The sequence below is a fragment of the Anastrepha obliqua genome, chromosome 4 (genome assembly GCF_027943255.1).
Source record: "Anastrepha obliqua isolate idAnaObli1 chromosome 4, idAnaObli1_1.0, whole genome shotgun sequence".
Lineage (NCBI taxonomy): Eukaryota > Metazoa > Arthropoda > Insecta > Diptera > Tephritidae > Anastrepha > Anastrepha obliqua.
Window position 1 is genome coordinate 113,070,228 of NC_072895.1, and position 18,252 is coordinate 113,088,479.

Sequence of the window (18,252 nt, forward strand, 5' to 3'; positions counted from 1 at the left end):
TTGCTTTAGCAATTTTTGCCATCAAAGCAAGTGCAAGCCAATATTTTTCGCCAATGCATGCTTTAAATAATTTATTTAATATTATTAAGCGCGTTTGTAATTTCTCTTTTCTAAAAGTTCTGCTTTTTTAGTTAAAGTGCACGTAATTTCGTTCACTATTTTTTTTCTTGGCCTACTGAAATTCTTAAAGTACAAAAAAACTCATTAACGCGGTTCTTTTCATATACAATCTCTCATTGTGGGATCTAGTCTCGATGCCCGCTACGTTTTGCGTAAATTTTCTGATTCCATACACGAATTTAATTGAAAAAAAATTAACACACGTACATACATACAAATAAGTTTAGATCAGCAACATAAGCGCTCATGTGACCTTCACGCTTTTCCCCATACATTTAGCTGTTGACACTGCTATCCTAAGTTACGACAAAAATAAATTTTGAAGAAAAACAATAAAGCATTCAAGCGCGAGGTTCCTTCGCCTGACACGCGGACGTGCCGCAACGCATCATTACCAACATCAATAAAAAGTGTCACACGCATTTGGTAGAGCCATAATTTCAGATGTTTAGTAGAGTGTGGATCAACCTGTTGTTAGCAGGGGAATGTGTGTGTGTATCAGTTACAAAGTGGGTCGGTTTGTCTTACTTATGAATACCAAAATTGTTTATTGCTTTGGCTGCTTTTTGTCAGCCAAAGTCAAAGTGTTTACCTCTCTCACTCACTCTCTCTTCTATCCTCCTTTCTTCCTTTGCCATTTTAACGCTCAAACTGATCGCTACTGCGACATTCGGCACATTGACCTTATGTCAGCGCCGACATATTTGCTTTAACTGACTACCCACTTTTTTACTTCTTCACTTTTTACTTTTGAACTCGTCACCCTTTCTCTCACCAACTACTTGTCACAGCTGCCACAATTTAAGACCTAAATTAAATGAAGTGATTGATTACCGTATTTTAGCAGTAATACTTGTTGTCAAGCGCTTTGCCTTGAGTTAAAGTCTCTGGCTGTAGGTTTTGCTCTTGACAGTCTCGTATTTCACCTGCCTGCCGTGTTGTTGATGCCTCAACGTTTGTGTTGAGTTGTGTTTGAGTTTAGCAATTTGCTCGAGTTGTGTGTTAAAGGGCGCCAATTTACGCTGACACAATGACGAAGATTGTTAATTAAATCGATGCCCCGCAATTGGGGTTAGTATACGTCGGATTTTTTTTTTAAATTGGTCTCTTGCGTGCTGAAAGCAGCTGACTTTGATGGTGGCAGGCGTGTGCACTGACAAAACAAATTGTTTTAAATTTTTATACGTTGAAATTTTAATGCAGCACTTCTTCATGGAATTCAGCAGCTTTAAAAAGTGTAATAAATAAAGAAATATTTTTTAACAAATTAAAAAAAAGGCTTTAATGTTTTAGAAAAAATACAGTTCCGTTTTTGTTTGACTTAAACGGGCATTAGTCAGAAGGATCAAGTATTGAAGGGAGAAATGCCGTTTCTCATCTTACGTTATTTTGTCCGAGCTTAACAAAGCGGGTGCCGCCGTAGCCGAATGGGTTGGTGCGTGACTACCATTCGGAATTCACAAAGAGAACGTAGGTTCGAATCTCGGTGGAACACCAAAATTAATAAAAACATTTTTCTAATAGCGGTCGCCCCTTGGCAGGCAATGGCAAACCTCCGAGTGTATTTCTGCCATGAAAAAGCTCCTCATAAAAATATCTGCCGTTCGGAATCAGCTTGAAACTGTAGGTCCCTCCATTTGCGGAACAACATCAAGACGCACACAAATAGGAGGAGGAGCTCTATATATTAACAAAGCGGCCCAGTCGCTTCCTTCTCGTGCTAACCGGCGCCAGTTGTAAACACTAAGAGAAGCCCACTCCTTCTCCACCTGATATTTCCAACGTAGAGGAGGCCTTCCTCTTCCTCTGCTAGCACCAGCTGGTACCGCATCGACTACTATCAGACCCCTAGTGTTTGTATCCATTTGGACGACTTGACCCAGCCAATGGGCAACATCAAATTTTACAGCGAGCATAATTTAAGACCGAAAAACTTTGTTCAACAGTTTTCGAAAAAAGAAGTAAATAAATTCTTAATTCAGCGCATCTTCAAGCAATTCAGCGGCTTTGGAAAGCTTAATTTTAAACTGCTTACACATTTTTAATACACAAAAAAATTAGACAACGTTTTAGAAAAACTACATTCTTTTTTTGCTTGCTGTAGGGTGAAGGACGCCTATCATTTATTTTTAGTGTCATAATTGCGAAAGAAACTGTTTTATTACTAGATTTCGTACCAAATAACTCTGTACCGAGTAATAATAATACTAAAATTTGATTCAGCGTAAAGCTCAGCAACTCAGCGATAAAGCGATAGCTTTATTCGGCAGAGTTGAGGAGTGAAGGAAGGAATGATATGCCACATTTTTTTTATAGTACGATGCAGAGAAGTTTCATGCTTAGCAGAACAAAAATAATTCTTTAGGTCAGCGCATTTTCAAGCGAGTCCGGTGTTATTCAGCAAGATTGAATGGAAGGAATAGAGTCAAACATTTCTTTTTACGGCGAGAAAGATCGAAACAAATTATGTTCAAGACATTTCAAACACAAAATAAATTTAATTCAGCGCATCTTAAACCTATTCAGCAGCGTTATAGAATACAATATTTAACTACTTACACATTTTTTTAATATAAATATAAAAATACTGAATTTTGTAAAAAACGAACACAATGCCATATTTTTAACACTGAACGTGTAAGGTCCGACATTTTTTTAGTGTAGTTCTAATTGCAAAAAAGCACTGTTTGTTCAGTGCATTTTATTTAATAGTAAAATAAAAAAATTGGAATAGAAAAACTTAATTCAGCGCATATTTTAGCAATTTAGCAATAACGCGCTAATGAAGGTAAGGGTGATGCCGCACATTTGCTCTCAGAATTTAAGAAAACAAGGTTCCTCCTTGACATATTTGGGAAAAAAAGAATAATTTTTTAATTCAGTGCATTTGCAAGTAATTCAGCAGCCTTGAAAAATGCATAATTTACCAATGTATATTAATTTACCTTTTTAACACATGCAAATCTATTTAATCTATTTCTGTCTAATGTTTTATGAAAAAACAGAGTTCTCTTTTGTTGCTTGCGATCAAGACTTTTCATAGGGCTAAAGCATTAAGAAACGAATAAGGTCTCAAATTTTCGTTTTAAGTGTTCATAATTGAAAAAAATGTTATCTAGCTTGAAAGTTTTAGAAAAAAAAGTTTTTTATAACTTTCGCATTTACCAAAAGTAGCAAGATTTAATTCAGCGCGTATTTCAGCAATTCAGCAGTTTTAAAAAATACATTATTAAACTCAACATTAATAAAAAAAGAAATTAATTCCATTTGTTTTCTTGCTTACAAGAAATTGGCTTAATTCAGCGGGACTAAAAAGTGAAGAGGTGTTTGAAATTACGTTCAAATGACAAAACTTTATTATCAAAATGAGTGTTCATTAACGCAAACGTTGCGCACATTGCGCCCATTGCGCCCATTTTTCGGTAGACGTGGCCCTTCAAAGTCGACTCTTGTCGTTTGGTGGCCAAATTTGAGACGATCGGGTCAGTAGACAGGTCAGGTCAGGAACGCAAGATCAGCCGAGAACATTGCCGCGGTCCGTGAAAGTGTACAGCAGAACCTGAGGCAGTCTATTCCTCGCCGTGCACAAGAATTTGGCCTTTCGCAGACTTCAACTTGGCGAACTTTACGTCGGGACTTGGGCCTACACCCGTACAAGATCCAACTGACCCAGGAGCTCAAAGTTGATGACCATAGACAACGCCGTTTGTTCGCTGACTGGGCTTCGAATCGTTTAGAAGAGAACCCCAGTTTTGGGCGAAAAATCATCTTTAAAGACGAGGCGCATTTTTGAATGAATGGCTGTGTTAACAAACAAAATTGCCGTATATGGGACGACACCAATCCACACGAGGTTCACCAGGTGATAATGCATCCTCAAAAAGTTACCGTTTGGTGTGGATTTTGGGCCGGCGGCGTCACTGGTCCGTACTTTTTTGAAAACGACGTTGGTGAGGCGGTCACCGTCAACAGCGAGCGCTGCACAACGATGATAACCAATTTCTTATGGCCCATATTGAAACATATGGACTTAGACAACATATGGTTCCAGCAGGACGACGCTACGTGCCACACACCAAACGCCACGATTGACATTCTGCATGAACGATTTGAGGGTAAGGTTATCTCTCGCAGGGATGATGTGAATTGGCCACCAAGGTCATGCGATTTGATCCCGCTAGACTTTTTCTTGTGGGGTTTCTTGAAGTCTCAGGTCTATGCAAATAAACCACAATCGACCGATGCTCTAAAGGTGAACATAACACAGGCCATCGCTCAAACTCAGCCGGATCTATGCGGAAGATTCATTGAAAATTGGACCACTCGGATCCGTTCCACTGTAAGAAGCCGAGGCGGGCATTTGAATGATGTCATATTCCACACTTAATGGTATATATGCGCCTTTCAAATAAAAAAATAATTTTGTCAATAACTCACCCACAGCTTGTTTTATTCCATTTCAACATCTAGCCGCCCTTATTGAAAAACCCTTTATTTTAAACAAATTCTGAAGGTTTTTGTTTTAATTCTTCGGCGAAATTGGTGCCCTATGGTACCACTGATTAATGGATGGTTGGATGGAACGGTCTAGTTGTCGGTTATACGTACTTTTAGTAGAATGTTCTGTTACTTGTTATTTTATACCTACAGCGGTACTGTGCACCAAAAATTTGAAATATATACTCATTTGAACCGTTTTAGCTCACTTAAAAGCTTCATTCCATTAAACTCATATAAATCACTTTAATTTTTTTTTACTTATTACAATAAAGTAGCTCATTTTACGATTGCTGCAGTTAATGCAATACCAAAAGTAATGTTTTCGAAATATAAATAAATCTTCACTTAAAGTATTCAGCGTTATTATTACATTCTGCCAATCTTGCTGACAAAATCATTGCTCTAATACTACGCACACAAACATTTTGCCTGTTCGCATTGCAAATGCCAAAGTCTCAAACATACGAGTATATGTATGTATGTGTGTGTGTATGTACATCGCTTAAACGTGCAAGCCTTGCAAACGATTGGAGATCAAAAGCGACTGGTGGAGTGATAAGCAAACGACGGACGAAATGTGTTAAGCAAAAACAGTCAACGGAGTGTCCGACACGCCTGAATCAGCAACAGCTGGAAATAATGCTGTGAATTATGTCGCTTGACCGAGCCGATCAGACACCATTTGCTTGGCCGTCAACACCAGCCAACATCAGCCAATGTCAGCCATCGTCGACATGCAATGACCAGGGAATAAATGCTGCATAAACAACCGTTGGCATATTGCATCTTAGATCAGCATTGTCAGCGATAACGGCGTACGATAAATGCAATTAAAAGCTGCTGCCTTAAAAGGAGAGCTGACAATCATGAATGAATTGTTGTTGTTAAGCAAAGAATCTCATTTTCGGCTTATTCATGCGGCATTGAGGATGCGATGGTCGATGGCCGTAAAGCAAACGGGGGCCATCAGAGGATTTATGCAGATGAGTAGATGTAAAGGGCAGCGTGAAAAGTATGCAAAGCTTATTTAGACAAATTTATGTTCAGAATAATGCAACCCCTCCAGAAAATAGTGCATATAGTGAAGGCGCGTACTGAAAGCAGAGCCTTCACCTCCATACAGGCAGGGAGGGTCAGGTCTTTAATTTTTAGAATGCCTACCGAATGCGAGACTCAGCGATTGAAGTAGCTATTTTTTTGACAGGGTCCGGCACTCGAAATGTAACCAACTTCAGATCGCTCGTGCAGCGGGTACACAGGCAGCAGCTGTCTGTTAGTTGACTAAGTGACAGTTTAGAGTATTCTTTACAAGCGCGCGGAAGCATTTTGCCGAGAGAACACTCGAAAAAAGAAAATCAGTAATGGATTTCAAACTTAATAGTGGGATTGCATTATACAGGGTTGGCCATATTAAACTGGCCCATTGAGTAACCCTATAACTTTTTACTGTAATTTCAGATCAGCTAATGACATATCGCGTTGGAAGCGTCAGTCGAAGGAGATTTATACCATGAAACAGTACACCCCAATAGAACGCGCTGAAATTGTTCAGCTGTACATTCAAAATTCCTTCTCGATTGTAAAAACGCAACGTGCGTGGAGAAAAAAAAATAAAGTGAAAAGTGCGCCGTCAAAGAACGCAATCAAGCAAATGCACAAAAGATTTTTGTCTTCCGGCACTGTGGCTAATACCCGACGTCCAAATAAAAAGCTGCCAAGACGATCTAACGAAAATATCGCGGCCGTACGAGTCAGTATCGAGTCATCGCCGCGAACGTCAGATAATCGTCGTTCTGCTCAGTTGGACATCCCTCGGACCACTCTACGACGTATCATTCGTTTGGATTTGGGGATATTCCCGTACAAAATACAACTAAATCAACAACTGTTGCCGGCCGATAAGCCTCGTCGCTTGGAATATGCCAATTTTGTCGTCCGAATGGCCCAAACTGATGAGGATTTTTGGCATCAAATCATTATGAGTGATGAGGCCCATTTCTCCTTGAACGGAACCGTAAATAAGCAAAATTGCCGTTTCTACGCCACTGAAAACCCTCAAATTATTGAAGAGGTACCTCTCCACGACCAAAAAGTTACAGTCTGGTGTGGCATTTGCGCTGATATGGTCATTGGGCCGTTCTTCTTTGAAAATGGTCAACACCAACCATTGACCGTCAATCAAGAGCGTTATCGGGCCATGATAACCGATTTTGTGATGCCGATTGTTCGTGAAAATGGTATGGAGCACTTCTGGTTTCAGCAAGATGGCGCACCACCACACACAGCACGAGCCACCGCCAACTTATTGAAGACTTTGTTCCCTGGCCGTTTGATATCAAAAAGCGGCGATTTTGACTGGCCGCCACGATCACCGGATTTGACGCCACCGGACTTTTTTCTTTGGGGCTATTTGAAATCTAAGGTTTACGTCAACAAGCCAAAGACACTAGGCGCACTTAAGGCCAATATCCGACGGGAAATAGCCGCCATATCGGCCGAGACGCTGGCCAAAACTATGGAAAACGCCGAAAAACGGGCACATTACGCTATACGAGCTAAGGGCGACCACTTGCGCGATATCATATTCAAAAAGTGATGTAAACGAATCTCCTTGAACTAAATTAAATGTTTTTCACAATGAAACACAAAAAAATGTTTCTTTTTCCATATTTTTTTAATAATCACATGTGTCAGTTTAATATGGCCAACCCTGTATTTGGCTGGAAAATCAGAACCAGCGATTGCTCGTGAGCTCGAGCACCTTAAAATAAATAAAGTTTTGGTTTATCGCAACAGTACTCGTTATAATGTCACTGGTAGCATCGCGACACGTCATGGAGTGGGTTATCAAAAGACTGCAACGTCACATGAAATGGTTCAAGAAGTGATGAAACGACTTCAGCGAAATCCCCGACAAAGGGCCAATCAAAGGGCGGAAGAACTGGTCGTAGCATTCACCGCATACTGGAAAATGATCTCAAAGTCAAGCGTTACAAAATCCAAAAAACACCTAATCTCACACCAAAGCAGCAACAAGTCAGACTTCAGAGAGCGTAGGAGTTGCTTCGCTTGGCCGAAAACGGTCAATTTCCAAACATTGTGTTTTCTGACGAGAAAATTCTTCAAATTGAGGAATTCGTAAACTCCCAAAACGATAGGGTTTATTTGAACGACCGTTGATACGAGAATCTGAGTCATCGACTGGCCACCAGGAGGCAGTACCCGCCACAGGTAATGCTTTGGGCCACTGTAACCGCAGCTGGGTGCTCTCCAATCGTTTTCGTCGAGCTTGGCGCCAAGGTGCGAAATATTATCCGGAAAGTATTCTGGAGGTCGCTTTGAAGCCGCGGGCAGACAAACATTTCAGTGGCAGCCCATGGGCATTCCGACAGGACTCGGCACCGTTTCACAAAGCTCGAAAGAACCAAGAATGGCTAACAAGCAACGTACCGAACTTTATAACGTCCCCACAATGGCTCTCTAATTCACCAGACGCGAATCCGATGGATTATTCTCTTTGGGCCGTTTTGAAGAGCAAGGCCCGATCTAAAAGATTCACCAATGTCGAGGCGTTGAAAAAAGACATTGTGCGCGAATGGGCCAAAGTACCTACAAGTCACATTCGGTAAGCTTGCGATTCGTTTCTGGACCGTCTCAAGGCCATGGCCATGGGCAAGGCAAAAGGTGGTCATATCGAGCTAAAGTAAATTGATTCTTAATTTTGTATTATTTTCACACACTTTTTACTGATCTGATGTGTAAACATAAACGTTAGTAATAAAGAAGTATATATGAAACCTTGCATGACAGCTTATACATTCCTTTGAATACATTTGATTTAATTATCATTACGCATTTCCGCGACAGTCAAAGCGCAAATTCTGTTATACGTAAATTATTTATATGGCCAATCTTTAAAAACAAGTAAACAACAGTAATGGAAAAGTCGGCAAAACTGATCTTACGGAAGCATATTGCGTTGAGACGTGTCCGAAACACGGTTTTTCGCAAGTCGCCCGCGAGCCGCCGTTTATGTGTTCGTGCGCATCCGCGTAAGTCGAAGCGCGCATTCTGGCACAAAAAAATTAATTGTAATTAATCCTTTTCGAATTGCACGCATTTTTTTCCATACATAAATGCACAGATGTTTATTACGTTAATATCCTTAAAAAATTTTCATCCCAGAGGTGCAGAAATTAGTTAAATTTTTAATTTTTTATTAAAAAAAGTATTTAAAACAACAAAACATCAAGTTTCGGAACAAAAATAACGTTTTTGGAAAATATAATCCTTTATCAGTCTGCAGTTGAAAAATCATTGTAATCGGATACTTACTTTACGAGAAATGTGATAATTATTTAAGCGCTGCAAAAACTTCGATAGTTAATAAAAAAAAAACTATTTAGAATTTTACAACAAAACTTTCTTAGTGTGCTTCTGGATGATAGAACTCACTCCTGGCTGAATTTCATCGCAAAATATTCACTTTGGTAATATTGTGGCCCACTTGAGAAAGCCTTACCCATTATCAACGACCAATGAGTGAGCAATGTGCAATATCTACGAGCCAGTTGTCCGTTAACCGAAGCATACATAGTTAACAAATGCAATCAACTGCGCAAAGGTGAGGTTACCTATGACCCAAGTAGTGCAGCAAGCGGCAAAATAAAATTCTGACTGAGTTGCTCGACTATGGCGCGACATCTTTTGGGGCTTGTTTATCAATTTGAATAAATAGAGGAAGACAGTAAAATATGCTTGTGAATAGCACAATCGTTAGAGCAAACGACAAATATTGTCAAGAAAATGCAAACTGTCGAATTGTTTAAAGTTAGCGAATCGCACTACAGACTTAGCTGTTTTATATATATTTGATCCTCTTATTCCTGAATGGAACACAGGGCGTTGTGTCTTGACGAAATCAAAACATTTTCATAAGTATTCCAATTATTATTCCTATTATTACAGAACAGCAGCACGAGGACTCGAGGATGTATTTCTATTACATCACGATTTGATATCTATAAATTCAGGGAATTCCTTTGACTTTTTCTTTAATTTCAGTTGCTTGCCGTCTATCGATCGGTATAAAAATTCAAAATAGGTCAGTTCATTAATTAGAGAGCAAATAAAATTATAGCTTTTATTTCGGAATATGAGCTGATTGCTGAGAGTTTTAAAAATACTTTTGTTTTCCAATGTTGAAACAAAAAGAGGGTGTCTGTAAAGTCGGTTTACTGACGATAGTTTAATGTGACAACGTCATAAGAAAATATTGATGGAATGGTTGCAATTTTCAAAACAAAATTTTAATTTTATTTGTTTGATAGATATTTTGTATGGATATAGAGGAGGAGGTAAATGGAATTGCAATGGAATAAGTCAAGTTACATTTACACAAACGTGAAAAATGACGAAACATTTATCAAATTCATGAAAGATATCTTCAATTTCGATTGTGCATCAGACGTTAATAAGTCAACAACACTAAGAGGCACCATCATCGATTTGCCTTTTTCAAGACACTTTACACTCGAAACACTCCCTTTCATTTCCTACTTTTTCTATCATCGTCCCATTCTCAACAGAGAAATGGTTCATTACCATGCACACAGGAAGAAGGCATATGCAAATACAAGTATGTGAATTTATATACCTACATATGCGCATATACATACATATATATGCTCACTCAAGTAGGACAGAGCCAGATGTCGAACGTTGCCGAACGCGGGGGCCGATTGTGCTCTTTGTCGTTCGTTCCGCGCTCTCGCTTGCAGTTCAAGCACATTAGCTTACATTTGCTTGCGTACGGAATAGATTCGTATATTTGATATGTCCATATAACTTGTATGCATCTTTACATATAGATTTGTTCTTTTTGAAAATTGCGCGAAATTGTATATGTATATGCATGTTTATATACATATATTAGTATACAACATATCTTATAAGGTATATGGTAAATATTACCATACATTTTTTCCTTCATATATAATAAAAAAATTAATAATAATAATATTAAAACAACAGGTATTATTAACAAACTTGGTTTTGTTTTAAATTCTTCAAGTAAATCAAATTAATAATAATCAATAAGAAGGCATATGCAAATACAAATACGTGAATTTATACATCTACATATGCGCATATACATACATATATACGCTCACTTAAGTAGGAGAGAGCAAGATGTCGAATGTTGCCGTTCGTTTGCTTTGCTCGTTCCGCGCTTTCGCTTGCAGTTCAAGTGCAAGGTAACGGCAATGAGCAAGGTAACGACAAATGAGCAAGGTAACGACAAATAAGCAAGGTAACGACAAATGAGCAAGGTAACGACAAATGAGCAAGGTAACACTAATGAGCAAGGTAACACTAATGAGCAAGGTAATGACACATTTTTTCGTGCGTGCAGCCGGCTAGATCGAATTATAAGACGTTATAACGTCAAAAGGTTTGAAGAAATTGCTATGAAAGTTTCTTCTAAAAAATGTGTCTGCTAATGTATCCAACAATTTGTTGCTCATCATTAAAAATCAGCAGAATTATTCAGTAAAATAGGAAAAAAATTCAAGCGCACACTTTCACTACTCACACCAACTCAAATAACCAGGCGTGGGTATTCACATGCCAGCGCATGCGGCCAGTGACAACTAAATAGCTGCATCAGTGTTGTGGACTAACTTCTAGACCAGAACACCACAAGCTTTCAAACAAAACCAAACACAGCAAAAGCATTGCAATTTTATTTCTCTTTTTTTTAATTTACACAACTTTCAAGCCGAGTAGTCCGAAGGCAGAGCTTAAATCTCAATTGCCACACCAGTGTGACATGCAAGCTTCACAGTGCTCTATAGACGAGGGGTAGGGGGGATGCCGAGGTATTGCACTAATTCCACAAAATACTCCGCCTGCTAGTCTTTCTCCTGGACGCTTTCTCCGTCTAGTTGGCCGACTACCGTTTGCCAGTTGCCCGTATTCGCACTCTGTGCCACAAACCACTAATGAAAGTCAACTACGAAAAGTTTGCTGTTTGCCACATCAGCCATTGGTGAGATGATGTTGCAGCAATGCATAAGTTTATTTTGTTGTTATTGCTGTTGTAACTGCTGTTTTTGGTCTACAACTTTAAGTTGAAAGCAAAATGCAATTAAAGTGCAGTAACGTGGCAGCTATGGCTAAGTAAATGAGTTATAGGAAAGATTCAACACCAGCCACGTTCGGAGACAAGGTGGCAGCGACAACCGATTATGGGAAGGCCTTTGGTGCCTACTGTTTGCTGCAAACTAATTTTGCTATTTGCTGTTTGCTCTTGAATATTTACTGTTGGCATTCCAAGTTTCCTGTTTCTTTTTTGCATGTTGTTGCATTTGGTTTGCCGGTTAGTTGGGTTGCTTTAGTTGGCTGAGTTTTGGCACGTCAAAGTTTGTAGTTGATTTAAAATGAGTGAAAGTTTCTGCAAGCAACGAAAGTGGATTTACAGATTTAATGGTTGCGTGAAGTGTAGATAGCAAGTGAGAGTGTTAAACAATTTAAGGAAGTTCTGCTAAAAGCTATGAAATTGTAAGTGAATGCTGGAGAAAAATGCAGCTTAGATGTAAAGGATAATGAAAAAGTGGCAATAATTTACTCGTATTTTTGAACTGTGAGGCATTTCAAGTGAGCTAAGGTTTTGGTTTGAGTTGCGTAGCAGCTAAACAAAGAAGTGTTAGGTGATATCCAGTTTGTGAGTTATACTGGCAGAAGTCAAAATAGATATAATTAGGGGTGACATTTTTTTCTGTAATAAATATTTTCTTCAATTCTGCTCCGTTCAGCACATTATTCGGCATTCTGGAAGAGTTTAAGAAATAATTCTTGACGAACCGTGCAATCCAATTGGATTCAATTTCATCCGATCGTGACGCCCGGTGCTTGAAAATTTGCACGTTTTAAATATATCAGATCCCCACTAATGTGGTATGTGCGATTAGATGTTATCCGCCAGACGGAGCCCTTAACAGATCCTATTTAATATTTTTTTCTTGTTCACTTCTCTCGGTAGCGTAGGGCCGCGACAAGACTCAGTCTTGCGTTGGTTTCGTTAATCTGTTGGAGATCAGTCTGCCGCTATCAGTTCTAAGTAGCGTGAATGCTCACCTGCCGTTGCTTAGGAATAACGTCTTCTTACTGCTTGGAGCGCCATTTTTGTCTCACATTTTTCTGGCAGAATGATCGCACAAATGGTTGAGGTCTTCGCTAAATTTCGTAAGGATGGAAAGGATAAGTTTTTGGGGTTGAGGAATGGAATCGGAGGACTTTGTTTTTAGGAACAGGGAAAGGGGTAAATTTGGAAACGTTCGAGCACCGTGCTTTACGTGGGTTTCGATAGACTAGCAAGGCCGCCCTGCTTCATATAAATCCATTCAAAATTGGTGAGTTTTTTCGAAAAATTTTGTTTTGGGCATAAAAAAAACTGTAAGCTTTCATTGCCAAATCTAAGGCCAATATGATTACAAAAAATTTATTCAGCTTGGTTTTTTTTTATTTAGCTGAGTGAAAATTTAAAGCTTAATAAGTTTATTCACAGAAAAGCTACACAAAACTACATTTTTAGTGATTCAGCGCTATTCAGCATACGAAATCCAATATTATTTTATTACACAACCTGCAAAACTACAAACTAAACAATTCAGTTACCACTGGATTTTAATTCAGCTGCATTTCTTTAATCCAGCATGACTCCTGTGTAAGCCTTAATAAATATTTGCCCGCAAAAACTTGACTTAGCTGCATTTGATTCAATTCAGCACTATTGTGCATATTAAATAAACTTTATTTAAAAAAAATATCTTGATAACTACAAAGTTTGAAAATATTTTTGTAAACGAGTTTAATTCAGCTGCACTTTCTACAATTCAGCACGCTTTATATATGAGGTGTAATAAATATTTGTCCACAAATACTTAACTTAGCTGCAATTATTTAAATTCAGCGCCAGTGCACATATTAAATATACTTTATTTAGCAATAAGATCTTGATACCTATAAAATTGCAAACTATTTTTACCACAGCGTTTGATTCAGCTAGATTTTCTTCAATTCAGCGCGATTGATATATGCGGTTAAGTAAATATTTGTCTTACGAAACCTTTTTAAGCAGTATTTAATAAAATTCAGCTTAAGTGTGTACATAAAATATATATTTTTATATAACCCATACAATTCAATTCAGCCGCATTTTTCTCAATTCAGCTGGGTAAAAATATGCGGTTTAATAAATATTTTTTTACAGATATTTAACTGAACTATGTTTGGTTTAATTCAGCTTTTCATATACACCATCATTTTATGGCGGAAATTTATGAATTGCAAATGGTTAAATTTTCTTCAAATCCAGTTTCATTATTAATAAGCCAAGAAGTATGTATGTGCAGGTTACAAAAAAAACTCATTCAGCTGCATTTTCGCTAATTCAGCGCTATTCAGCATTTCGAAATATATGGGTTTTTGTGGCAAAGATTTATGGATTTCAAATAAAACAAAGAAAAACAAAATATGTAAAATATTACCATCAAAGGTTAATTCAGTTGTATTTTCACCAATTCAACACTATACAGCGCAATATTAATATGCAATTTAATAAATTTAGTGCCCAGCACATTGAGTATAAATCATTAGAAGAAAATCATGCTAAGTTTATTGTTATTCAGCGAATTCTACAATATTTAGATTCAGCGCTTTTTCCTTTATCAGCAAAGTGTGAGCGTTCAAAGTAACTGCATTTTTCTTAAGTTAGCTCTATTAAGTCTTAGATAAAGCTATTCAGCGTCTGATACAAATATTCAGCCACGTAAAATAATAATTGTCCTTCTTAGTTTTTATAAATGTGCGATATTTCCATAGAAGTTGGTTCACCAGTTAAACCAAGAAGCTATTAATACTTATAATTTTCTAACCTATGCACAATTTTGTTTAACTTTCCGAAATTTTACTCTGTTCAGCGCAATTCTCGATTAGCTTAGCAGTATTTTACTTTACTCAGCACATTCCTCAGCTACACATCTATCACGTTTTTTGTGTTTCCAGAATGTTAGGGTCTCGTACGATCATACGTTTTATACCTTAACTCTATTATTGATATTCAGTATATTCTTCGGCTTTTTAGCAAACTAAAAGATATGAATCCGGTGTGCATTCTCCAATATTTTTATTAAGTAAGTTTTAATTGATATTATAAACTTTGTTGAATTGCTATTCAGCGCAGTTTGTTACTATTCAGCGCCAGTTTTTCTTTTTTGCTGGTTTTCGGCAAAGGGACATATATTGTTTTTTATCTTATTCAACGCCTACTTTTCGATGTAAGCCATACTTCAAAAGATGTAGCTCGAGGTATAATTGCATACTACTTATAAAAGGTTATATTTAATATTTTGTTGGGATTTTCTACTTAAAACCTCCCATTTGTTTACTTTAAATAAGTCCCCCCGAGGGTCTCGTGCAATATCTTACTTACCATGCACTGTTGCCGTTTGGTATGCAGGCGGTGGCGGCAGTGGCATCACATCAGCCTCGCCTATCAACGCTGATTGCTCTTCTAGTAATTGTTGGGTTTGGTGCTTTCTCGCATGCGTCAGTTGTATGGTGTGATATTTCACAATCGGCTGATTGCAAAGCAATTGCGTTGCGCCTGTGGAGCCAGAGCTGGATCCCGCACCGGTCAACGTTCTTGCTATCGCCACATCACTGTTTGCTGTGGGTACGGCCGACGCCTCGGAAACGCCCGTAATGGATGCGTAGGTGGGCTGCTGCTGATGCGGCTGTTGTTGCTGTGGATGTGGATGGGCTGGTGGGGCAATGGGAAAGTAAATTGTGGCCGTGGCTGTGCTGCCAGGCACTGACACGTTCGCCGATTGATAACAATTGCTGGACAAACCAGTGGCGATGAGTGTTGCACCAACACCAATACCAACATTGCCATTGCCATCGGTTGTGCAATTATTGCTGCTGCCACTGAGCGCTGATGCGGCTACCGTTGGTGTGGCTGTTGTTTGGAAACGCACCAAAGCCCCGCTGGGTACAGCAACATATTGTTGTTGTGGCTTATGTTGATGCGGTTGCAGTGTTGCATATTGACGTAGTGTTGACTGTGGCAGCAGTTGTTGCTGTTGTTGTTGGCCGTGGTGTGTGGGCGATGAGCTGGCCGATACGATGTGGAATGTTTGCAAGCCATGTGGCGGCGGTAATGCTGATTGTTGTTGTTGCTGTTGTGGCTGCTGTTGAAAATGTTGCGGTGATGGTGTGGCTGAACGGCTATATAGCTGTTGGTACTGTTGTTGTAACGGTTTTTGTGTTGGCAGTGCTGTTGTTGCCATTAGCATAACATCTGGTCGTTTCTGTTGTTGCTGTTGTTGCAACTGTGGTTGCTGCTGTTGGAGGTGGTGATAGTATTGTGAATTGATTTTCGTCGCCGTTAACATTTGATTTTGATTTAATTTCGCTGGTGAATTGTGCAGCAAGCGACAGGAGTCTGAAAGGACAACAACAGCAAATTAATTCAAATATTTAATGAAATTTATTTAAAATAGGGAAAGAGCGAAGTAGCGAAATTATAGTTACTAAGTAGCTGTATAGCAAAGCAGCAAGGGAAAAGGAGTGAAGAGAGTGAGATATTTTCACATTATCTTCGACTAGGAATCTAAATATAGTTACTCGAACAAAATTTTGAAATTATGTGCCTAAGTTTTGTGCTGCCTGAGAAAATAAGCTTTGGCTTTTAGTTATTTTTTAGTTTTAGTAGTCGTACTCAAATTGAATTTTTTTGACTTCTTGAAATAAATAAAATAAATTTCGCGAATAAATAATTAAACTTTGCTTAGTCCGTTTTCTGTTCAGATTAACCCGCAGCGACACTAAATTTTGAATTACTAAAAATCGTAAAAATGCGTCATTCTAAATTTAATAGGATTCATTATACACTAAGTATTTTCAAATGCAACCTTTTTTCCATACGAGCATTCAGTCAACATTGAAACCATAGCTACCTACGGAGTCACTTCGAGGCGAAAATTATTTTATTATCGCTATATAAAAAAATTGTGCTGATATCCCTTTTTGTCTACTACAGAGGTAAGTAACCCAGTAATGAGATTACGCTTTATGCATTTAAATTTTAATTAATTAAAAATTAATTTATATCCCTTCGATAAAATATAAAAATAAATTTAGAACTTACCATCCCCGGAATCAGTGCCACCTCCACCCAGGTTGCTACTGCTGTTGTAATCATAACCGTTGCTGAGATTTGTTTCAGTAATCAATGGATCGTATTTACAATTTTTAAAATCCAGCTAGAAGAAGAAAACGGGTAAAGATTTGTTACTTGGAGTATGAACAAAATAATCAGAATACCTCTAATCTTTGAGGCTTGGGCTCAAGAAATATTTATTAATATTTAATTAAAAAAAATTGTAATTTTTTTAAGTTCCTGTAGTGATAAAGTATCTATTCTTTAGTTCAGGTACTGACGCTTAATTTCTTAACGAATATGATTTTAAGGCAAACGTTTTCGCATAAAAAAATGTTTTCATTTACTCCATTTGGTAGTTTGCAATTTCCTGTCCAGGCTCAACAGCTACTGGAATTATAATATTTTTTTTATTTCACACCTAGACTAGCGTTGAACTACTAGTTAGTTAGCTACGGTAGCCATAAAGCTATATTTTTTTTCTTCAAAGATCACAGGGATACGCTTACCGCTCTTTGATGTTATGATAATAAGTTTCGAAAACTTTTAACCAGGATTTATGTAAAATAAGATAGCATAAAATAAAATAGATAAGGTTATATGATATAAGCTAACAGACACAATGCTAGGAGAGTACCTGGCCACTGAAGATCTTTCCATATCCCAATATCAGGTCCCGTAATCTCAATAAGTAAATAAGTCTTCTCTTAATGAAGAAAAATCCTACTTTCGAAGTCTCTCATTACATCCGTCCTACTTCATCACGCAAAAGTCTTGACGAAATTAACATCCGGTGGAGTGGCGTTTAGAGTATATAAGAGTAAGATTTTACGGAACCTTTTTGGATCTAGGGAAAAATTAGTTGTTGAAGTTGTATGAAGCTTGCGAAGACATAGGCTACGAATAAAGATACAGCGGCACCGCTTGCTAACAGAAAATCTTTCACTGTAATTAAAAGATCACGAGGAGATGGAATTGGCTTCACTTGGTGCGACCAATTAGCTCCGGTTAACACGAGAAAGAAACGACTTGTTCGAAATAGCTTGAGCGATTATGGCGCCAATCAAAAAGAGGAGAACGAAAAAGAAGAGGAGAAGGAGGACGAGGAGTTCCTTCTCTGAAGAACAGAAGGAAAAAGAAGAGCAGATGGAAGAAGAAGAGGAAAGGGAAGCAGAAGAAAAGAAGGAATCAAATATGGAGAAGGAAGAAGAAGAGGTGAGGGAAGAACAAGTTCCGAAATGAAGTTCTTAACGGCTATTTAAAAATAGCTATAAATATATATCTAGATTTATTTATCAATTTGTTGCATTCTCTTTTTCCACACAAAGTTGGCTATGACCCGTGGGAAAATCTATGAGCAAGCCTATCTTATCCCTATCCGGACAGTTTCCGCCATTTTTTCTCTA

The 18,252-nt window shown here is 38.1% G+C and overlaps 1 protein-coding gene across 1 annotated transcript in view; it reads right to left on the minus strand.

The window, feature by feature from the left end:
- The window catches only part of LOC129244367 (uncharacterized), a 115,511-nt gene that overhangs the window by 28,325 nt on the left and 68,934 nt on the right, over positions 1–18,252 (minus strand). Inside the window, exons 4-5 of the mRNA XM_054881986.1 lie at positions 16,835–16,949; positions 15,116–16,129 (exon numbers count right to left, since the gene is read on the minus strand). Of these exons, the coding sequence (XP_054737961.1) occupies positions 15,116–16,129; positions 16,835–16,949 (1,129 nt within the window). The remainder of the gene's footprint in view (positions 1–15,115; positions 16,130–16,834; positions 16,950–18,252) is intronic.